The 22245-nt window shown below is 59.1% G+C and overlaps 3 protein-coding genes across 3 annotated transcripts; all 3 read left to right on the forward strand.

Moving 5' to 3' along the window:
- Window positions 1–3299: 3299 nt before the first annotated feature.
- Window positions 3300–10238, forward strand: slc22a6l (solute carrier family 22 member 6, like). The gene is made up of 10 exons (XM_069180266.1): window positions 3300–3784; window positions 4675–4778; window positions 5061–5215; window positions 6223–6391; window positions 6707–6830; window positions 7126–7241; window positions 7619–7833; window positions 8555–8663; window positions 8923–9126; window positions 9383–10238. Exons 1-10 carry the CDS (start codon window positions 3458–3460, stop codon window positions 9474–9476), a joined length of 1617 nt encoding a protein of 538 aa, XP_069036367.1. The 5' UTR covers window positions 3300–3457; the 3' UTR covers window positions 9477–10238.
- Window positions 10239–10619: 381 nt separating this feature from the next.
- On the forward strand, window positions 10620–12021 carry LOC138224027 (cytochrome c oxidase subunit 8A, mitochondrial-like). The gene is made up of 2 exons (XM_069180268.1): window positions 10620–10797; window positions 11726–12021. The coding sequence occupies exons 1-2, from the start codon at window positions 10684–10686 to the stop codon at window positions 11819–11821; spliced, it is 210 nt and encodes a 69-aa protein (XP_069036369.1). The 5' UTR covers window positions 10620–10683; the 3' UTR covers window positions 11822–12021.
- Window positions 12022–13454: 1433 nt separating this feature from the next.
- On the forward strand, window positions 13455–21957 carry LOC138224026 (ubiquitin thioesterase OTUB1-like). The gene is made up of 7 exons (XM_069180267.1): window positions 13455–13563; window positions 14963–15024; window positions 17000–17098; window positions 18278–18396; window positions 18508–18592; window positions 19924–20118; window positions 21409–21957. The coding sequence occupies exons 1-7, from the start codon at window positions 13521–13523 to the stop codon at window positions 21604–21606; spliced, it is 801 nt and encodes a 266-aa protein (XP_069036368.1). The 5' UTR covers window positions 13455–13520; the 3' UTR covers window positions 21607–21957.
- The last annotated feature ends 288 nt before the right edge of the window (window positions 21958–22245 follow it).

Genomic DNA, 22245 nt, shown 5'->3' on the forward strand with positions numbered 1-22245 from the left:
CGCCTTAACGAGGCTGACGAGCCACTGTTTAACTGCGCTGTCCGCGAGAGGACTGTAAATCCTGCTGCATCACGGGGACCTGGAAGAGAGTCAAAGATCCGTTATTATTGATGTGTGCCCTTAAAGCTGAGGAGTAAGAATCATTTTCTTATTGTTTCAGAACCCCTGGGGTCCAGACTCTTACTGGACACGCTGTACAGACACCCCTGGGGTCCAGACTCTTACTGGACACGCTGTACAGACACCCCTGGGGTACGGACTCTTACTGGACACACTGTACAGACACCCCTGGGGTCCGGACTCTTACTGGACACACTGTACAGACACCCCTGGGGTCCGGACTCTTACTGGACACGCTGTACAGACACCCCTGGGGTACAGACTCTTACTGGGCACACAGTACAGACAACCCTGGGGTCCAGACTCTTACTGGACACGCTGTACAGACACCCCTGGGGTACAGACTCTTACTGGACACGCTGTACAGACACCCCTGGGGTACAGACTGTTACTGGGCACGCTGTACAGACACCCCTGGGGTACAGACTCTTACTGGGCACACAGTACAGACACCCCTGGGGTCCAGACTCATATTGGACACTCTACAGACACCCCTGGGGTACAGGCTCTGACTGGACACTCTGTGTCACAGGGTTGCTCTGTTTCGCCGGACATTGATGAGTGAGGTCAGCTCCCGGCGGCCTGCGTCTTGCTCTGGGACTCTGTGCTGTGAAGGGGGCAGTGGAGCTGGAGAGCTCTCCTACTGGAGCACAGTGTCTGGGGAAAAGGGGAATCACAGTTAGAGATTCTCCTGGACTTTGGAATCTTGTCATGAGGAGAAGGTCAATTGTTCCTGGCCTCCTCCTCCTCCTCCTCCGTAGGAGTCTGGCCAGGGACTCTCTCTCCCAGTGCCTCAGCTCTCACCACTAGCCCACACTGCCTCCCTCTCTCTCTCCCAGTGCCTCAGCTCTCACCACTAGCCCACACTGCCTCCCTCTCTCTCTCTCCCAGTGCCTCAGCTCTCACCACTAGCCCACACTGCCTCCCTCTCTCTCTCCCAGTGCCTCAGCTCTCACCACTAGCCCACACTGCCTCCCTCTATCTCTCTCCCAGTGCCTCAGCTCTCACCACTAGCCCACACTGCCTCCCTCCCTCTCTCCCAGTGCCTCAGCTCTCACCACTAGCCCACACTGCCTCCCTCTCTCCCTCTCTCCCAGTGCCTCAGCTCTCACCACTAGCCCACACTGCCTCCCTCTCTCTCTCTCTCCAGTGCCTCAGCTCTCACCACTAGCCCACACTGCCTCCCTCTCTCTCTCCCAGTGCCTCAGCTCTCACCACTAGCCCACACTGCCTCCCTCTCTCTCTCTCTCTCCCAGTGCCTCAGCTCTCACCACTAGCCCACACTGCCTCCCTCTCTCTCTCCCAGTGCCTCAGCTCTCACCACTAGCCCACACTGCCTCCCTCTCCCTCTCTCCCAGTGCCTCAGCTCTCACCACTAGCCCACACTGCCTCCCTCTCTCTCTCCCAGTGCCTCAGCTCTCACCACTAGCCCACACTGCCTCCCTCTCTCTCTCTCCCAGTGCCTCAGCTCTCACCACTAGCCCACACTGCCTCCCTCTCTCTCTCTCCCAGTGCCTCAGCTCTCACCACTAGCCCACACTGCCTCCCTCTCTCTCTCTCCCAGTGCCTCAGCTCTCACCACTAGCCCACACTGCCTCCCTCTCTCCCTCTCTCCCAGTGCCTCAGCTCTCACCACTAGCCCACACTGCCTCCCTCTCTCTCCCAGTGCCTCAGCTCTCACCACTAGCCCACACTGCCTCCCTCTCTCTCTCTCCCAGTGCCTCAGCTCTCACCACTAGCCCACACTGCCTCCCTCTCTCTCTCCCAGTGCCTCAGCTCTCACCACTAGCCCACACTGCCTCCCTCTCTCTCTCTCTCTCCCAGTGCCTCAGCTCTCACCACTAGCCCACACTGCCTCCCTCTCTCTCCCAGTGCCTCAGCTCTCACCACTAGCCCACACTGCCTCCCTCTCTCTCTCTCTCTCTCTCCCAGTGCCTCAGCTCTCACCACTAGCCCACACTGCCTCCCTCTCTCTCTCCCAGTGCCTCAGCTCTCACCACTAGCCCACACTGCCTCCCTCTCTCTCCCAGTGCCTGTAAGAACAACAATAATAATAACACTTCCTCACACTTCTGTAACTCTCTTCTGGACACCCCACTCAGAGCTCTGTACAGGTCATGGGGATCCCCTGCACCCCATGAGGGGTAAAGGCCAGGGGGGAATATGGCCAGGGCACTGGGGTAACACCCCTACTCTTTTTGAGAAAGACCCTGGGGTTTTTAATGACCGCAGAGAGTCAGGACCTCAGTTTTCTGTCTCTTGTCCTTGGACGCTGTAAGACTCCCCTGTCTCTATGGCTCCTGCTCCTGGCTTATTGTTTTACACGCCATGTTGCCCATTAATCCGCCCCCCCCACACGCATACCTCCCTCTCGCTTATAGTAAACCCAGAAAACAGTAACCAGTCCCACAGGATTATAGGAGTTTATGTAACCTGCTAGAAACACAGAGCAGAGTAGAAGCCTCTCGCTTGCTGGACACTGAAGACTGACCGCACACAGCCTGCAGCTCGCTGGACACTGTAGACTGACCGCAGACAGCCTGCTCACTGGACACTGCAGACTGACCACACACAACCTGCTCACTGGACACTGAAGACTGACTGCACACAGCCTGCTCGCTGGACATTGAAGACTGACCGCACACAGCCTGCAGCTCGCTGGACACTGCAGACTGACCGCAGACAGCCTGCTCACTGGACACTGCAGACTGACCACACACAACCTGCTCACTGGACACTGAAGACTGACTGCACACAGCCTGCTCGCTGGACACTGAAGACTGACCGCACACAGCCTGCTCGCTGGACACTGAAGCCTGACCACACACAGCCTGCGGCTCGCTGGACACTGAAGACTGACCGCACACAACCTGCTCGCTGGACACTGAAGCCTGACCACACACAACCTGCGGCTCGCTGGACACTGAAGCCTGACCACACACAACCTGCTCGCTGGACACTGAAGACTGACCACACACAACCTGCTCGCTGGACACTGAAGCCTGACCACACACAACCTGCGGCTCGCTGGACACTGAAGACTGACCGCACACAGCCTGCTCGCTGGACACTGCAGACTGACCCCACGCAGCCTGCGGCTCGCTGGACCCAGGGGTTTCTGGCCCCCGAACATCATTTCGACTCGCTCATTCGCCCCGCCTGTCGCACCCGGACCTGAGGGGTGAGGCGTGAGGTCAGTCCAGCTGCGTGGTCCACGGTCAGCTGTCCACAGCGCTGTCCGTCAGCCGTCTGGTGGGGGGGTGTCCGAGAGGAGGCGGGGGGGCGCGCTCTTCCCGGGTTTTTCCCTTGCTGGTTCCTGCTCCCGGGAGCTCGGCGCATGGCCTTCGCGGACGTGCTGGAGCAGGTGGGCGGCACGGGCCGGTTCCAGGCGCTGCACGTGGTGCTGCTGTCGGCGCCCATGCTGCTGGCGGCCAGCCACAACCTGCTGCAGAACTTCGCGGCCGCCGTGCCCGTGCACCGCTGCCGCGCCCCCGCCAACCTGTCGCGCCTGGCGCTGGACGCCCGGGGCCGGCCGGCGCCCTGCCACAGGTTCGCCCCGCCGCGGTGGAACCGCAGCCACAACGGCTCGGACCCGGGGCTGGAGGCCTGCCGGGACGGCTGGGAGTACGACCTCTCGGAGATGAGCTCCACCGTGATCACTGAGGTACAGGGCCCGCCCCCTCCCCTCTCTCTCCCCCTGTCTCCTCTCTCCTCTCTCTCCTCTCTCCCCCTGTCTCCTCTCGCCCCCTCCCCTCTCCTCCCTCGCCTCTCTCTCCCCCTGTCTCCTCTCTCCCCTCTCCTCCCTCGCCTCTCTCTCCTCTCTCTCCTCTCTCTCCCCCTGTCTCCTCTCGCCCCCTCCCCTCTCCTCCCTCGCCTCTCTCTCCCCCTGTCTCCTCTCTCCCCTCTCCTCTCGCCCCCTCCCCTCTCCTCCCTCTCCTCTCCTCTCCCTCCCCCTGTCTCCTCTCCCCCTCCCCTCTCCTCTCTCTCCTCTCTCTCCCCTGTCTCCTCTCGCCCCCTCCCCTCTCCTCCCTCTCCTCTCCCTCCTCTCTCACCCCCTGTCTCCTCTCCCTCTCTTTCCTTTCTCCCCCTGTCTCCTCTCCCTCTCTCCCCTCTCCACTCTCTCCCCCCGTCTCCTCTCTCCTCTCTCTCCCCTCTCTGACCATCCCTCTCTCCTCTCTCTCCCCTGTCTCCTCTCGCCCCCTCCCCTCTCCTCCCTCTCCTCTCTCTCCCCATCTCCCCTCTCTCCCATCTCCTCTCTCTCCCCCTGTCTCCTCTCGCCCCCTCCCCTCTCCTCTCTCTCATCTCTCTCCCCTGTCTCCTCTCGCCCCCTCCCCTCTCCTCCCTCTCCTCTCCCTCCTCTCTCTCCCCCTGTCTCCTCTCCCTCTCTTTCCTTTCTCCCCCTGTCTCCTCTCCCTCTCTCCCCCCTCCTCTCTCTCCCCCTGTCTCCTCTCCCTCTCTCCCCTCTCCCCTCTCTCCCCCTGTCTCCTCACCCTCTCTCCCATCTCCTGTCTCCCCCCTCTCTGACCATCCCCCTCTCCTCTCTCTCCTCCTCAGTGGGACCTCGTGTGTGACCTGCGCTCTCTGAAGCAGATGGGTCAAACCATCTACATGGGGGGGGTGCTGGTGGGTGCTGGTGTCTTTGGGAGCCTGTCAGACAGGTAAGTCCCGGTGCACACAGACACACCGCTCATGGCTCTAGGACTGTACCATCCCAATCCCCCCTTCTTCCCCTAGGCTGAATCAGCACCTGGAAACTATGTGTAAGTGCAGTTGAAACAGGAGGCATTTCTTTACACAAAGGGTGGTAGGAGCGTGGAACAATATAATTCACTCTCCTTTCTCTTCCTGTCTCTCACCCCTGCCCCTCCTATATCTCGGGCCCCTGCTCTCCCCCTCTCTCCCTCTCTCTTGCCCCCACCCCCCACTCCTGCCCCCTCCAGGTTTGGCCGGAAGTGGCTCATGCTGTCCGCTCACCTGCTCCTGGCTGTATCCGGTACCTGTGCTGCCTTCTCCCCCACCTTCCCTGCCTTCTGTGTCTTCCGGTTCGTGTGTGGAATGGCTCTGTCCGGCATTATGCTCAACTCCTTCTCCCTCAGTGAGTCTCCCTGCCAGCACATCTCTCCATATCAGTGCCTGTCTGTCTGTAGCAGTACCTGTCTGTCTAGATCAGTGCCTGTCTGTCTGTAGCAGTGCCTGTCTGTAGGAGTACCTGTCTGTCTGTAGCAGTGCCTGTCTGTCTAGATCAGTGCCTGTCTGTCTGTAGCAGTACCCGTCTGTCTGTAGCAGTGCCTGTCTGTCTAGATCAGTACCTGTCTGTGTGTAGCAGTGCATGTCTGTCTAGATCAGTACCTGTTTGTCTGTAGCAGTACCTGTCTGTCTAGGTCAGTACCTGTCTGTAGGAGTACCTGTCTGTCTGTAGCAGTGCCTGTCTGTCTAGATCAGTACCTGTCTGTGTGTAGCAGTGCCTGTCTGTAGGAGTACCTGTCTGTCTGTAGCAGTGCCTGTCTGTCTGTAGCAGTACCCGTCTGTCTGTAGCAGTGCCTGTCTGTCTAGATCAGTACCTGTCTGTGTGTAGCAGTGCATGTCTGTCTAGATCAGTACCTGTCTGTCTGTAGCAGTACCTGTCTGTCTAGGTCAGTACCTGTCTCTAGGAGTACCTGTCTGTCTGTAGCAGTGCCTGTCTGTCTAGATCAGTACCTGTCTGTCTGTAGCAGTGCCTGTCTGTCTAGGTCAGTACCTGTCTGTAGGAGTACCTGTCTGTCTGTAGCAGTGCCTGTCTGTCTGTAGCAGTACCCGTCTGTCTGTAGCAGTGCCTGTCTGTCTAGATCAGTACCTGTCTGTGTGTAGCAGTGCATGTCTGTCTAGATCAGTACCTGTCTGTCTGTAGCAGTACCTGTCTGTCTAGGTCAGTACCTGTCTCTAGGAGTACCTGTCTGTCTGTAGCAGTGCCTGTCTGTCTAGATCAGTACCTGTCTGTCTGTAGCAGTGCCTGTCTGTCTAGGTCAGTACCTGTCTGTAGGAGTACCTGTCTGTCTGTAGCAGTGCCTGTCTGTCTAGATCAGTACCTGTCTGTCTGTAGCAGTGCCTGTCTGTCTCCCCCAGCTTTGGAGTGGATCCCCACGCGTGTGCGCACTTTGATCGGCATGGGAACGGGATACTGCTACACGATTGGTCAGCTGATCCTGGCGGGCGTGGCGTACGTGATCCGTGACTGGCGCTGGCTGACCCTGGCCGTGTCAGTGCCCTTCTACGTCAGCTTCCTGTACTCCTGGTGAGGGCCGCCACGGGTTCGAGAGACCGCGGGCGTGTGTTCACCTCTGTGTACTCTGCGTGTAGTACTCCGTGTGTGTGACCCTGTGTGTGACTCAGTGTGTGTGTTACCCTGTGTGTGACTCTGTGTGTGTGTGACCCTGTGTGTGTGACCCTGTGTGTGACTCAGTGTGTGTGACCCTGTGTGTGACTCAGTGTGTGTGTGACCCTGTCTGTGACTCTGTGTGTGTGACCCTGTGTGTGACTCAGTGTGTGTGTGACCCTGTGTGTGACTCTGTGTGTGTGTGTGTGACCCTGTGTGTGTGTTATTCTGCAGCTGGCTACTGGAGTCGGCTCGCTGGCTGGTTGTGAACGGGCAGACGGACGTGGCTGTGCGGAACCTGCAGCAGGTGGCACGCATCAACGGGCGCAAGGAGGAGTGCAACAAGATCAACTCCGAGGTCTGTCCGTGTGTGCCCGCCTGTCTGTCTGTGTGCCCACCTGTCAGTGTGTGCCCACCTGTCTGTCTGTGTGTGTGTGTGTCTCTCTGCCTGCCTGTCTCCCTGACTGGAGCAGCGCTCGGTGTCCATCCTCGGGGCAGTGTGATGTCTGTCTGTGTGTGTGTGTGTGTGTGTGTGTGTGTGTGTGTGTGTGTGTGTGGGGCAGTGTGTTGACTCTGTGTGTGTGTGTGTGTGTGTGTGTCTGTGTATGTGTGTGTGTGTGTGTTGACTCGGTGTCGAACCCGTGTCTCTGCAGATGCTCCAGGCGGCGATGCAGAAGGAGATATCCTCCACCAAGAGCTCCCACACTGCGCTGGACCTGCTCAGGACTCCGGGGATGAGGCGAATGACTGCCTTTCTCAGCTGCGCCTGGTGAGGGCGCTGTCTCTCCCTCCTCTTCCCGAGCGGCAGAGTGCTCCGGACCCCGGGGGCCCCTCTCCCACCGAACTCTGACCTTCTGCGCTCGCAGGCCCTGCACAGGGGTGTCCAGCGCCAGGACCAGCTTAACTGAGCACACTGGCAGTAGCACAGACCTTATTAACATTAATTGAAACCATTAGCATCTTACTTGATCCAATTAGCACCTTGACCGAACCCTTTGATATTTTCCCTTAGCAGCTGATCTAATTAGCATATTCAATGACCCCTTTTATCTTTAATTCCATTCATTGGCATCTTAATTGGACCATTCCAGCAGGCTAACGGAGCCCATCAGCCTCTCCTGCTGACGTCTCCCCCTCCCCCGCCAGGTTCTCCACCAGCTTCGCCTACTACGGCCTGTCCATGGACCTGCAGAAGTTCGGCGTCGGCATCTACCTGATCCAGGTCATCTTCGGGGCCGTGGACATCCCCGCCAAGCTGCTCATCATGGCCACCATGAGCACGCTGGGGCGGCGCCCCTCGCTGAGCGGCGCCCTAACCTTCGCCGGCACCGCCGTGCTCGCCAACCTGCTGGTGCCCCACGGTCCGTCCCTGCCGCCCGTACGGGACTGGGGGGGTGTCGTCACCCGTGAGCCTGTGTGGGGTTTGACGCCACGCGTGGTTCTGTGCTGGATAGGAGGGGGGCAGTGTGGCTGGGAGGTTGCCGGTTCGAATCCCGCGGCCGGCAGAGGAATCCTATTCCGTTGGGCCCCCCGAGCGAGGCCCCTTCACCCCAGCTGCTCCAGGGGCGCCGTGTAAATGGCCGACCCTGCGCTCTGACCCCCAGCTTCTCTCTCCCTGTCTGTGTGTCTCGCGGAGAGCCAGCTGGGGTCTGTGGAAAGACACATTCCCGATGCAAGAGATTGTAGATGACCGATCAAGTGCCCTGGTCTGATCTGATCTGGAAAGAGACAGTGCCTGGGCTGTGGAGAGTCTCCAGGGGGGAGAAGAGAAGGGAAGCCGATAGAGGAAGGGAGAGCAGAGGGGGGGGGAGAGGGAGAAGCAGAGCCGGCTCTGGGGGGGGCAGGAGAGGGGTGAGGTCAAAGCCGGCAGACGGACAGAGAGGCGGAGACGGGGGCGAGCCCGAGGTTGAGAGAGGGGGGGGCGGTGCGATCCCAGCTCCAGGATCCTCTGGGGTTCGATGTCGAATGGGGGGTTCGGCGGTGTCTGGCTGGGGTTTCGCGGGACGGCCTGCCGCGTGACAGGTGTGGACAGGTGTGGACACGCGAGGACGGCGCGGTGACAGCCGGTGTCTCTGTGTGCAGATCTGCAGACCCTGAGGACCTGTCTGGCTGTGCTGGGCAAGGGCTGTCTGGCTGCCTCCTTCCAGTGCTGCTACCTCTACTCCGCGGAGCTGTACCCCACTGTCATCCGGTAACACCCCCGATTCCTCACCCCGTCACCCCCAGTCCTCTCCCTCTCTATACCGTGGAGCTGTACCCCAAATCTTCACCCTATCACCCCATCACCTCCAGTGTTGCTGTCTCTACTGTGGGGAGCTGTACCCCAGTTCCTCCCCCTATCACCCCCCCCTCTCTCTAGTGCCGCTGTCTCTCCTCCAGGGGGCTGTACCCCACCATCAGGGTGGAATACGGGGTGCTGATTCCGTCTCCCTCCTGCCCCCTCTCCCCAGACAGAATGGCATGGGGTGGGTGAGCATGATGGCCCGGCTGGGGGCCATGGTCGCCCCCTTGGTGCAGCTGCTGGGGGAGTTCCGGTTCTTTTTGCCCGGCCTGATCTACGGGGGCGCCCCCGTTGTTTCGGGGATCATCGCCGCCTTCCTCCCCGAGACGCTGGCAGTCGCCCTGCCTGACACCATCCAGGACGTGGAGGAGAGGTGAGGGGTCACGCAGGGGCGCCAGGGAGGGCTGGGACTGTTCTGACGCTGTCGGGCTCCAGAGGAACCTCCTTTTCCAAAAGACTGGACCTGAGCCACCGGACCAGCTGGTCTTATAACACTGGACCTGAACCACGAGTTGTCTCCTGTCCAAGCGTACAGTTCTGGACAACTGAATTATAAATGAATATATAAACTTCTGCTGACTTAATTACTGTTTTTTTAACATTTTAACATGCGTCTCTCCCTGTTCCAGAGCGCAGGGGCAGAAGGCGGCGAAGGCTCCGCCCAAAAAGGAGGAGCTTGTGCTGAAAGAGGTCAAGCATTCGCTGCTGAAAGAGGCCATATGAGACCACGCCCCCAATCACAAATGACCACACCCCATCACTTCTATAAACACTCCCATTGGCCAGTCCTATCGCCTTATTGTCTGTATCCCATATATGCGCCTTGTCCACATGCCAGCGTATTAGATCAGTACCCAGAGTCTCAGGGTGTCAGCATCTCAGAGAGCTGATTGATTTTAAATTTTTTGGCTGCTAACGAGAGGAGGCTTGATCCCAGTGTGGCTCATCTGGTAGTCTAGTAGCGCAATCATTCTAAAATTTTGTTCATCACCTCAACCACCTGCTCCAGACACCCACAACTCTCCTTTGTGTAAAGAACTGCTTCCTGTTCTCCGTCCTAAATGAACGCACGTCCAGTTTCGACCGTCCGGCAGCACGTCTCTGCTGCTCCGCCGAGTCTGGCGCGGTCACCTGGGCTGACCCCCGGGGTTCAACGAGCCGGTGTGCTTCAGCGTGTCAGCGGATGAGTGCGTCTCTGAGTCTGAGTGCGCCTCAGTGTGTCCGCGTGTCCACACAGCGCCTGTGTATCGGTCAGACCACATACAGATACAGAGAAACAGGATCTAAGTAAAGAGGACATCACCTGTCTGAAGCACAGAGAGGGGTGAAGATGTATCCCAGGGGGAGGGAACAGCTCTGTACGGTGACCCTTCAAGAAAGCCTGGAAAGGGATGTTGCTCACTTGCCCTTGTCTTGCCTGGTGTGTCTTTTTCCTGCCTCATGTTTTCAAATCCTAAATAAATAATTTCAATAATCTAGCACATACCCTCTGGCTAAAACTCAGTCTGCTTTTGCTTGGTGGTTTTGAGATTATTTACAGGTACAGCACTGCTGTATGAAATAAAAATAGTGCCGGATTCAGAAAGGTATTCTAAAGATTTAATTTCCTCTAACCAGTATGTATAGAAACGTGCAGGATTTTTCCCTTCACCCGACTGAAGGGGGTGTCTTTCCAAGGAAGCACGTTCCAGAGGTAGGGTTGCCAGCTCTGGCTGACTGTGGGCCTCGGCGAGTTTTATTTTGGGGGTGGGAGGGTTTTCTACAAGCTGGAGTGTCGATAAATAAGACACCCCCACCCAAAAGACTACAATTCCCAACATCCCCGGTCCTGAAGGCCGCGCCGTCGACGTCATATTCCCGTGACGACTCTTATTGCCTTCCGCTAGGAACTGACGGCTGCAGGTTTTACGACTTGAGCACTGGAACAGCGATGTCTGCACTCCTGCGAGGTGTCCTGACCGCCCGCTCGGCCCTGCGGGGACCAGCCATCGCCCAGCGGGCTAGTATTTACACAAAGCCGCCCAAGGAGGCGATCGGCACCGTTGTAAGTGTTCGGGAGTGAGTCTGGGCGCTGGCCCGGGATCCGGAGGGTGTCGCAGCCCGGGCGGAGAGCGCACCCGAGGCCGGGGATGTGCCAGGGGCCTACTTGTAATCGCCCGGAGGTCGACGTGGTGCGAGAAGTAAACAGTTCATGACGCTCAGTTATCAGCCGTAGTTGTGAATTTGGTCCTTCTTCCTGTTTTGCCGTGTGATGCGGGAAGGTCACGGTGTGTCCGGCTGGAGGTCGTTGATTCGGGTGGCGGGTTTAGCTGTCGGGATAACGTGCAGTCTTGGTTTTTAATACGCACACGGCCATCTCCCTAAATAGGTAGTAAGTAATAAGTAATATGGTTAGAAAGGGGGTCAGGGCAGATCGAGACGGTTTATCAGCGCAGGTGTGATGTAACCGGCCGCCTTTAAATAACCCCCTTCCTCTGCTGTGGGGAAAACCGACTCCTGTCGGCTTCGGCCGGAATGGAGACGCGCTCTTCCGCCCACTAACTTCTTACGAATCAGCGCCGAACCTCAGGGCTGTCGGAAGGGGTCCCGGCCGGAGTAGTCCCCGGCCTGCTGGCGCTCACTCTGACAGGTGATGGCTGAAGGCCGGCAGGGAAACCTCCTGCAGCTCCGGGGAATCCCGACTCTAGGCCCTGATCTTTATTCACCTCCCTGGCTCTGAATTGCCGGCTGATGCCTGATTCCTAGTTTTGTGGCAGAGCCTGGCTTTAGGAATTAGCTTCTAGTCCGTGGAGCGCAGCCAGGGATCTCCAGCTTCTCACTGTGCTTTGACCACCATTGTGCGGTCTGTGACCTGTGACCTGTGACCTGTGACCTGTGACCTGTGGGCACACGCCTCTCCTCGGAACACGGCGGGGGGGGTCACCCTTCCCTTTCCTTCCCTGATCCCCCTCGGCTTCTCTGCTCCCTTCCAGGAAACGGCCATCGGGATGTTTGCGTTCTCGCTCGCCATCCTGGGCCCCTCCGGCTGGATCCTGTCCCACATGGAGGACTACAAGAAGAGGGACTGAGAGAGCCCCGGGCCGGGCCGGACTGGACCGGACCGCCGCGGACCCCCAGGGACCAGCGCTCCCCTCCTTCCTCTGCCCCCGTCCGCGGGTCTCCCAGGAGCCGCCCGGCGCTCGCTGCCTCCACGTTGTTGTTGTTGTTGTGATGTTTTGTTTTTTTTGCCCTCTGACGAGTATGTTACAATAAAAGCTATTTAAACTTCCCTCCTGTCCTTGTTTCCCCCCGGAGGGCGCCGTCCGCCTGTCCTGCCCCACTCCACTGTGGGGTGTGCTGGGACACAGGCCTGGCTGCCTGGCCCTTCAGAGTGAACACAGCCTCACTGGACAGCAGCTGCAACAGGCATCTGCTTGCTTCATCAGCGGTTTGGAAGTTCCTTTAAACTGGGGCTGTGCGGTCCTGGAGGGTCAGTGTGTCTAGAACAGGGCTGTGCGGTCCTGGAGGGTCAGTGTGTCTAGAACAGGGCTGTCCGGTCCTGGAGGGTCAGTGTGTCTAGAACAGGGCTGTGCGGTCCTGGAGGGTCAGTGTGTCTAGAACAGAGCTGTGCGGTCCTGGAGGGTCAGTGTGTCTAGAACAGAGCTGTGCGGTCCTGGAGGGTCAGTGTGTCTAGAACAGGGCTGTCCGGTCCTGGAGGGTCAGTGTCTCTAGAACAGGGCTGTCCGGTCCTGGAGGGTCAGTGTGTCTAGAACAGGGCTGTCCGGTCCTGGAGGGTCAGTGTGTCTAGAACAGGGCTGTGCGGTCCTGGAGGGTCAGTGTGTCTAGAACAGGGCTGTCCAGTCCAGTCCTGGAGGGTCAGTGTGTCCAGAACAGGGCTGTGCGGTCCTGGAGGGTCAGTGTGTCTAGAACAGGGCTGTGCGGTCCTGGAGGGTCAGTGTGTCTAGAACAAGGCTGTGCAGTCCTGGAGGGTCAGTGTGTCTAGAACAGAGCTGTCCAGTCCTGGAGGGTCAGTGTGTCTTCAGAACAGAGCTGTGCAGTCCTGAAGGGTCAGTGTGTCTAGAACAGAGCTGTCCAGTCCTGGAGAGTCAGTGTGTTAAGAACAGAGCTGGCCGGTCCAGTCCTGGAGGGTCAGTGTCTAGAACAGAGCTGTCCAGTCCCAGTCTTGGAAGGGCAGTGTGGGTCACACCTCCCCTGTCCTAGACACACTGACCCTCCAGCACTGGACAGCTCTGAGCAGGAATCCCTCACAGAATCCCTGCAGAACACTCCTGTTTCTCTGCAGCCCCTCACGGGGCTGGTTCAGTTCAGAAGCACCACACACTCTCACACAGTGCGTCATCGCTCAGAGGAAACCGCTGTTTTTACTCACCTCGGCCCTGTGTTTGGGTTCACACTGCCCTGCACCGGGAGATTAAGCAAACTGTCCAACTGAGATTTACACCATTCCTGTCTCATTCCCTACCAATCGATGCTTCAACCCGTTTAACTCAGTATTTGTCCACTCGAAGCTGTCGAGGGATACTAGGTAAAAGCTATGTTTGCGCGATAGTATAGACGACCGTTTTCTTTTTCAGTTTTATTGAACATCAGATAATACAAGCGAAGGAGAAGAGGTTTCAAGCGGCACAATACAGCCGTGAGCTATCGCCATGCAAACCCCGGTGACGTCATCCCCGAGCGATCCCCAGCAGCCTGACCCGGAAGCTGTTGGAGAAGAGCGAGACGCCGGGGGGAGGGGGGTCAGACAAACAGGACCGGAGAGGAAAGATGGCGGAGGAGCAGCAGGAAGCGACGCAGGGAGAGATGGAAGGTAAGAAACGGGCGAAAACGGGGACGGGAACGGCCGGCCGGCTCTCTGCAGCCCCCGACGCGGAGCTCCGCTCAGACGGCCCAGCGGTGAAACCCGAGGCCGGGGACTGAACGGGGCAGCAGGCCGCGAATCTCCGGTCTGAAAGATGGAGGGGGGGCTGCCGTTTACATGGAAACCGGAGAAGAAAGACAGGAAGGGGGACAGAGATGGAGGGATGACATTAGGAGGGGAGGGAGGCCGGCAGAGCGCCAGACCGACGGGGTGACAGTCTCCGATCCGGGGATCAGGCGGCTCTGGGTTACTGGGGGTTTGTCTGTGAGCCGACCCGACAGACCCGATCAGTGACACTCGACCGCGAACCCCGAGAGGGAGAGAGAACTGAGCGAGTTACCCCAGCCCAGCCGTCTGAACCCAGCACACTGCACCGGGGTGTCCAGTGGGGTCAGCGCTGGGGGTCACACTGCACCGGGGTGTCCAGTGGGGTCAGGGCTGGGGGGTCACACTGCACTGGGGTGTCCAGCGGGGTCAGGGCTGGGGAGTCACACTGCACCGGGGTGTCCAGTGGGGACAGTGCTGGGGGGTCACACTGCACTGGGGTGTCCAGTGGGGTCAGGGCTGGGGAGTCACACTGCACTGGGGTGTCCAGTGGGGACAGTGCTGGGGGGTCACGCTGCACTCGGTTGTCCAGTGGGGTCAGACTGCACTGGGGTGTCCAGTGGGGTCAGTGCTGGGGGTCAGACTGCACTGGGGTGTCCAGTGGGGTCAGTGCTGGGGGTCAGACTGCACTGGGGTGTCCAGTGGGGTCAGTGTTGGGGGTCACACTGCACTGGGGTGTCTCGTGGGGTCAGTGTTGAGGGTCACACTGCACTGGGGTGTCCCGTGGGGTCAGTGTTGGGGGTCACACTGCACTGGGGTGTCCAATGGGGTCAGTGTTGAGGGTCACCTTGCACTGGGGTGTCCAGTGGGGTCAGTGTTGGGGGTTAAAGTGTACTGAGGTATCTGAGGTATCGGGGTCAGTGGACAGATGTCTCGGGGTCAGTTGGTCAGTGGACGGGTGTCTTAAGGTCAGTGGGTCAGTAGATAGATGTCTCGGGGTTGGTGGGTCAGTGGACGGGTGTCTCGGGGTCAGTGGGTCAGTAGATAGATGTCTCGGGGTCAGTGGACAGGTGTCTCGGGGTCAGTGGGTCAGTAGATAGATGTCTCGGGGTCAGTGGACAGGTGTGTCGGGGTCAGTGGGTCAGTAGATAGATGTCTCTGGATCAGTGGGTCAGTGGACAGGTGTGTCGGGGTCAGTGGGTCAGTAGATAGATGTCTCTGGGGCAGTGGACGGGTGTCTCGGGGTCAGTGGGTCAGTGGGTCTGTCAGAAGTGACCCCGTCTCTCACTCTTTGTGTCCGCAGGAGTGAACTGCCTGGCCTACGACGAGGCCATCATGGCCCAGCAGGACCGTATCCAGCAGGAGGTGAGTCCGCCCGCCACGGGGCCCCTTTGGAATCTGCTGCGATCCCCTGGGATCTGTTTTGGGAAGGATCAAGCGGTGTGCCTCTGAGGTGGGATATTCTTGGGATACGGAGTTTCCCTTGGGGCCCGGCCAGCTGGGTGGCGTGAGCTCCGTGCGCTTGGCGTGCTCGGTGTGTTCGGCGTGGTCAGTGCTCGGGCCGGGCTGGTCCGGGCAGCTGCAGGGAACAGGGATTGAGGAGGCAGGGAGGATGGAGCCCGTGCTCCAGTCTCCCTGCAGAGTTAGTGCTCAGTACAGGACAGCCGTAGGACAGCCACTGGTCAGCCGTAGGACAGCCATTGGCCAGGTGTAGGACATCGGTAGGACAGCCGTTGGTCAAGCGTAGGACATCGGTAGGTCAGCCGTTGGCCAGGCATAGGACATCGGTAGGACAGCCGTTGGTCAAGTGTAGGACATCGGTAGGACAGCCGTTGGCCAGACGTTGGCCAGGAGTAGGACATCGGTAGGACAGCCGTTGGCCAGACGTTGGCCAGGAGTAGGACATCGGTAGGACAGCCGTTGGTCAAGCGTAGGACATCGGTAGGACAGCCGTTGGTCAAGTGTAGGACATCGGTAGGTCAGCCGTTGGCCAGGCGTAGGACATCGGTAGGTCAGCCGTTGGCCAGGCGTAGGACATCGGTAGGACAGCCGTTGGTCAAGCGTAGGACATCGGTAGGACAGCCGTTGGTCAAGTGTAGGACATCGGTAGGACAGCCGTTGGCCAGACGTTGGCCAGGAGTAGGACATCGGTAGGACAGCCGTTGGTCAAGTGTAGGACATCGGTAGGACAGACGTTGGCCAGGAGTAGGACATCGGTAGGACAGCCGTTGGTCAAGCGTAGGACATCGGTAGGACAGCCGTTGGTCAAGCGTAGGACATCGGTAGGACAGCCGTTGGTCAAGTGTAGGACATCGGTAGGACAGCCGTTGGCCAGACGTAGGACATCGGTAGGACAGCCGTTGGTCAAGCGTAGGACATCGGTAGGTCAGCCGTTGGCCAGGCGTAGGACATCGGTAGGACAGCCGTTGGTCAAGTGTAGGACATCGGTAGGACAGCCGTTGGCCAGACGTAGGACATCGGTAGGACAGCCGTTGGTCAAGTGTAGGACATCGGTAGGACAGCCGTTGGCCAGACATTGGCCAGGAGTAGGACATCGGTAGGACAGCCGTTGGTCAAGCGTAGGACATCGGTAGGACAGCCGTTGGTCAAGTGTAGGACATCGGTAGGACAGCCGTTGGCCAGACGTAGGACATCGGTAGGACAGCCGTTGGTCAAGCGTAGGACATCGGTAGGTCAGCCGTTGGCCAGGCGTAGGACATCGGTAGGACAGCCGTTGGTCAAGTGTAGGACATCGGTAGGACAGCCGTTGGCCAGACATTGGCCAGGAGTAGGACATCGGTAGGACAGCCGTTGGTCAGGCGTAGGACATCGGTAGGACAGCCGTTGGTCAGGCGTAGGACATCGGTAGGTCAGCCGTTGGTCAAGTGTAGGACATCGGTAGGTCAGGTGTTGGCCAGGCGTAGGACATCGGTAGGACATCGGTAGGACAGCCGTTGGCCAGACATTGGCCAGGAGTAGGACATCGGTAGGACAGCCGTTGGTCAGGCGTAGGACATCGGTAGGTCAGCCGTTGGTCAAGCGTAGGACATCGGTAGGACAGCCGTTGGCCAGGCGTAGGACATCGGTAGGACATCGGTAGGACATCGGTAGGACAGCCGTTGGCCAGACGTTGGTCAAGCGTAGGACATCGGTAGGTCAGCCGTTGGCCAGGCGTAGGACATCGGTAGGTCAGCCATTGGTCAGCTGTTGGCCAGGCGCAGGTCAGCCCAGCTGGTGATCAGAACTGGTGTACCAGACCCGGAGTTCTGGATGGGCTTCCTTTCTTCCGTGCTCCTCCGCATGGCTCTCGGGCCCTCTTTCACCGGCTCTGCTCTTCCAGATCGCCACCAGTAACCCGCTGGTGTCGGAGCGGCAGGAGCTGTCGGTGCTGAAGAAGGAGTACGCGGAGGACGACACGGTGTACCAGCTGAAGATCAAGGCAAGGCGGGGGGGCGCCGCAGTGGGGTCACTCTCTCTCCTCGCTCCTGGTGCCGTCGGAGCCCCTGGATTGACGGGGCTGAAGGGAGCGTTGCTGCCTCAGTCATTTCACAACACAGCCCCCCCTCACCCCACGCTCGGGGTCCAGCGGGAGTGGGGGACAGCGCCTATCCCATCGAGCAACGGGCTCAGGCCGGGGTGCGATTACGGCACGCGCGCGCGGAGACCAACCCGGGCGCACTCGCCTCACCCCCACCCCCCCCCAGCGTGTCTGCGGACTGCGGGAGGAGACCTCAGCCCCCGGGGGAGCCCCTCCTGCCCCCACGTGCACCCCTGTGTTTTGTACTGCACGCTGGGTAGAGCACCGCTGACCTGCTCCTGTCCCCGGGAGCTGTGATGTCATTCGTCACGTGAGGAAAACACGCAAGTTAGCTTCTCCTTGAACGTGAAACCAGGGAGAACATGCAGACTCCACACAGACAGCCCCCCCCCAGTGGGGTCAGTGCTGGGGGTCAGACTGCACTGGGGTGTCCAGTGGGGTCAGTGCTGGGGGTCAGACTGCACTGGGGTGTCCAGTGGGGTCAGTGCTGGGGGTCAGACTGCACTGGGGTGTCCAGTGGGGTCAGTGCTGGGGGTCAGACTGCACTGGGGTGTCCAGTGGGGTCAGTGCTGGGGGTCACACTGCACTGGGGTGTCCAGTGGGGTCAGTGCTGGGGGTCACACTGCACTGGGGTGTCCAGTGGGGTCAGTGCTGGGGGTCACACTGCACTGGGGTGTCCAGTGGGGTCAGTGTTGGGGGTCACACTGCACTGGGGTGTCCAGTGGGGTCAGTGCTGGGGTCACACTGCACTGGGGTGTCCAGTGGGGTCAGTGCTGGGGGTCACACTGCACTGGGGTGTCCAGTGGGGTCAGTGCTGGGGGTTAAAGTGTACTGAGGGATGTCACTTATGCTTAATATTATAGGACTGTCACTAGATACATGAGACATACGTGTGTCAGAGTATGTAGATGGGTGTCTGTGGGGGTCAGTGGACAGCTGTCAGTGGGTCAGTAGATGTCTCTGGGTAGACTCCACACAGACAGCCCCCCCCCAGGTCCGGAACTGAACCCGAGGTCGCGGTGCTGCCCACTGTCCAGAGTAAAATCACACTTCTACCCTCTCCCTGCCCCTCTCGCTCAGGACTTGCACAAAAAGTATTCCTACATCCGGAAGACGAGGCCGGATGGGAACTGTTTCTACAGAGCCTTCGGCTTCTCGCACCTGGAGTCGCTGCTGGACGACGGCAAGGAGTTGCAACGGTACGGCCCTCCCCGTCCCCTCGCGCCCCTCTTCCCCGTTTCCCCGTGGCCGGGCCGCTAACAGCTGCCCCCCTCCTCTGCCCCCTGTCTCGCCCCGCCGGGGACCTGCAGGTTCAAGGCCGTGGCGGCAAAGAGCAAACTGGACCTGGTCAGTCAGGGCTTCACGGAGTTCACCATCGAGGACTTTCACAACACTGTGAGTCCGCCTCTCTCTCGGTGTAGAGTCCAGTGGGTCCGTGTGTCTGTATGAACCCCCCTCTCTCTCTCAGTGTGTCTGCATGAACCCCCCTCTCTCTCAGTGTGTCTGCATGAACCCCCCTCTCTCTCTCTCAGTGTGTCTGCATGAACCCCCCTCTCTCTCTCTCAGTGTGTCTGCATGAACCCCCCTCTCTCTCTCAGTGTGTCTGCATGAACCCCCCTCTCTCTCTCTCAGTGTGTCTGCATGAACCCCCCTCTCTCTCTCTCAGTGTGTCTGCATGAACCCCCCTCTCTCTCTCTCAGTGTGTCTGCATGAACCCCCCTCTCTCTCTCTCAGTGTGTCTGCATGAACCCCCCTCTCTCTCTCAGTGTGTCTGCATGAACCCCCCTCTCTCTCTCTCAGTGTGTCTGCATGAACCCCCCTCTCTCTCTCTCAGTGTGTCTGCATGAACCCCCCTCCCTCTCTCTCAGTGTGTCTGTATGAACCCCCCTCTCTCTCTCTCAGTGTGTCTGCATGAACCCCCCTCTCTCAGTGTGTCTGTATGAACCCCTCTCTCTCTCTCTCTCTCTCAGTGTGTCTGCATGAACCCCCCTCTCTCTCTCAGTGTGTCTGCATGAACCCCCCTCTCTCTCTCAGTGTGTCTGCATGAACCCCCCTCTCTCTCTCTCAGTGTGTCTGCATGAACCCCCCTCTCTCTCTCTCAGTGTGTCTGCATGAACCCCCCTCTCTCTCTCAGTGTGTCTGCATGAACCCCCCTCTCTCTCAGTGTGTCTGTATGAACCCCTCTCTCTCTCTGTGTGTCTGTATGAACCCCCCTCTCTCTCAGTGCAGTATTAATGTACTGGAGTGTCCAGTCAGTGTGTCTGTATGAACCCCTCTCTCTCTCAGTGCAGTGTTCATGTACTGGAGTGTCCAGTCAGTGTGTCTGTATGAACCCCTCTCTCTCTCTCAGTGCAGTGTTAATGTACTGGAGTGTCCAGTCAGTGTGTCTGTATGAACCCCTCTCTCTCTCAGTGCAGTGTTAGTGTACTGGAGTGTCCAGTCAGTGTGTCTGTATGAACCCCTCTCTCTCTCAGTGCAGTGTTAGTGTACTGGAGTGTCCAGTCAGTGTGTCTGTATGAACCCCTCTCTCTCTCAGTGCAGTGTTCATGTACTGGAGTGTCCAGTCAGTGTGTCTGTATGAACCCCTCTCTCTCTCTCAGTGCAGTGTTCATGTACTGGAGTGTCCAGTCAGTGTGTCTGTATGAACCCCTCTCTCTCAGTGCAGTGTTCATGTACTGGAGTGTCCAGTTGGTCAGTGTGTCAGTATGAACCCCTCTCTCCCTCAGCTCATGGACTTGATCGAGCTGGTGGAGAAGCAGGGCTCTCTGGCCGAGCTGCTGACTGCTTTCAATGACCAGAGCACGTCAGACTACCTGGTGGTGTACCTGCGGCTGCTCACCTCCGGCTTCCTGCAGAGGGAGGGCACCTTCTTCCAGCACTTCATCGAGGGGGGGCGCTCCGTCAAGGAGTTCTGCCAGCAGGTACCGGGCCCGGACCGCGAGTCTCTCTCTCGGAGCGCCAGGCGTCTGCAGTGCTGCCCGAGCCCATACAGGACCCCAGTGCCCCCTCACACCTGAACTAACGAGAGCAAGCGACTGCAGGAGCTCTGCACAGCCAGGGGACGGCCTGAGCACACGGCTGGTCAACACCAGAGCTGGCCGGAGGCTCACAGGACAGAGCAGTCAGGACACCCTCCTGCACCCTTTGTCTTAGCCCTGTGCTGACGGGGCTGTCTGATCTGTCCACTCTGTCTCTGTGTCCACCCCAGGCTGTGGTCACTGAGCCTGTCCTCTCTGGGCAGCCAGGTCTGCCTGTGTCCAGTGTCTGCTGTGGCCAGGCTGTGGTCACTGAGCCTGTCCTCTCTGGACAGCCAGGTCTGCCTGTGTCCAGTGTCTGTGTCCAGGCTGTGGTCGCTAAGCCCGGTCTCTCTGGACAGCCAGGTCTGTCTGTGTCCTGGCTGTGGTTACTGAGCCTGTCCTCTCTGGGCAGCCAGGTCTGCCTGTGTCCAGTGTCTGTGTCCAGGCTGGGGTCACTGAGCCTGTCCTCTCTGGGCAGCCAGGTCTGCCTGTGTCCAGTGTCTGTGTCCAGGCTGTGGTCACTAAGCCCGATCTCTCTGGACAGCCAGGTCTGTCTGTGTCCTGGCTGTGGTTACTGAGCCTGTCCTCTCTGGGCAGCCAGGTCTGCCTGTGTCCAGTGTCTGTGTCCTGGCTGTGGTTACTGAGCCTGTCCTCTCTGGGCAGCCAGGTCTGCCTGTGTCCAGTGTCTGTGTCCAGGCTGTGGTCACTGAGCCTGTCCTCTCTGGACAGCCAGGTCTGCCTGTGTCCAGTGTCTGTGTCCAGGCTGTGGTCACTAAGCCCGATCTCTCTGGACAGCCAGGTCTGTCTGTGTCCTGGCTGTGGTTACTGAGCCTGTCCTCTCCGGGCAGCCAGGTCCGCCTGTGTCCAGTGTGTGTGTCCAGGCTGGGGTCACTGAGCCTGACCTCTCTGGGCAGCCAGGTCTGCCTGTGTCCAGGCTGTGGTCACTGAGCCTTTTCATTGGTCAGGACTGTCTCTGACAGCGGACTTGTATTCAGACTGTTTTTGTTGAGGGACACTGAAGTCTGTCTCCCTGTTTCTTCCACCCCCATCCATCCTCCCCGCCCCCTCTCTCCTCCTTCTGTCTCCCTCCTCCTCCTCTCCCTCCCCGCCCCCTCTCTCCTCCTTCTGTCTCCCTCCCCCTCTCTCCTCCTTCTGTCTCCCTCCCCCTCTCCCTCCCCGCCCCCTCTCCTCCAGGAGGTGGAGCCCATGTCGAAGGAGAGCGATCACATCCACATCATCGCTCTGGCCCAGGCGCTCAACGTCTCCATCCTGGTGGAGTACATGGACAGAGGGGAGGGCGGGGCGGTCAACCACCACGTCTTCCCCGAGGGCAGCGAGCCACGCGTCCACCTGCTCTACCGGCCGGGCCACTACGACATCCTGTACAAGTAGCCGGGACAGCGCCCCCTGCCTGCGGCGCGCGGGACTGGCGGCGTCTGCGGCGTCTGCGGGGCGCGGGCTGTACGGAGACCGAGAGAGAGAGAGGGGCTCCGACCAGACGAGGCGTCCGGCCGCCCGGGCCGCCCCCAGAACACACACACACACGAGAGTAAAAAAAAAACAAAAAAAAAGCTTAAAAAAATTAAAAACGATAGCAGTGACTCCAAACCGTTTAGCGCTGTACAGAGTTTTTTTCTCGTTTCCGTTTGTGGTTGTAAATGGTATTGACTGGCTGTCTCTTTGGTTCTTTCCTGAGTTACACGACTTCCTTTCCTGTGTTTTATTAAAGGGATTCCAATCTTGCCCGTCTGCTCCGGTTCCTGTCCCAGCCGCTGGCCCGGCACGGGGGTGGGGGTGGGGGTGGGCCGGTTGTCACGGTTCTGAGGAGATCCCAGTACGCTCTGCTGGGGAGTGGTGCTGGTTCTCTTTCTCCTGAGGTCTGGTACTCTCTGCAGGTGAACAGCGCTGGTTCTGTCTCTGCCGAGATCCGGTACGCTCTTCTGGGGAGTGGTGCTGGTTCTGTCTCTCCTGAGATTCCGGTACTCTCTGCAGCTGAACAGCGCTGGTTCTGTCTCTGCCGAGATCCGGTAC

Source organism: Lepisosteus oculatus, chromosome 18 (genome assembly GCF_040954835.1).
Source record: "Lepisosteus oculatus isolate fLepOcu1 chromosome 18, fLepOcu1.hap2, whole genome shotgun sequence".
NCBI lineage: Eukaryota > Metazoa > Chordata > Actinopteri > Semionotiformes > Lepisosteidae > Lepisosteus > Lepisosteus oculatus.

Excerpts from the sequence above, each read along its gene's own strand:
- slc22a6l (XM_069180266.1), top strand. The coding sequence starts at position 3,458 with ATGGCCTTCGCGGACGTGCTGGAGCAGGTGGGCGGCACGGGCCGGTTC. Across the intron at positions 8,664-8,922 it reads CTGTACCCCACTGTCATCCG|ACAGAATGGCATGGGGTGGG; the intron begins GTAACACCCCCG and ends CCCTCTCCCCAG. Across the intron at positions 9,127-9,382 it reads ATCCAGGACGTGGAGGAGAG|AGCGCAGGGGCAGAAGGCGG; the intron begins GTGAGGGGTCAC and ends TCCCTGTTCCAG.
- LOC138224027 (XM_069180268.1), top strand. The coding sequence starts at position 10,684 with ATGTCTGCACTCCTGCGAGGTGTCCTGACCGCCCGCTCGGCCCTGCGG. Across the intron at positions 10,798-11,725 it reads AGGAGGCGATCGGCACCGTT|GAAACGGCCATCGGGATGTT; the intron begins GTAAGTGTTCGG and ends GCTCCCTTCCAG.
- LOC138224026 (XM_069180267.1), top strand. The coding sequence starts at position 13,521 with ATGGCGGAGGAGCAGCAGGAAGCGACGCAGGGAGAGATGGAAG. Across the intron at positions 13,564-14,962 it reads GACGCAGGGAGAGATGGAAG|GAGTGAACTGCCTGGCCTAC; the intron begins GTAAGAAACGGG and ends TTGTGTCCGCAG. Across the intron at positions 18,593-19,923 it reads TCGAGGACTTTCACAACACT|CTCATGGACTTGATCGAGCT; the intron begins GTGAGTCCGCCT and ends TCTCTCCCTCAG.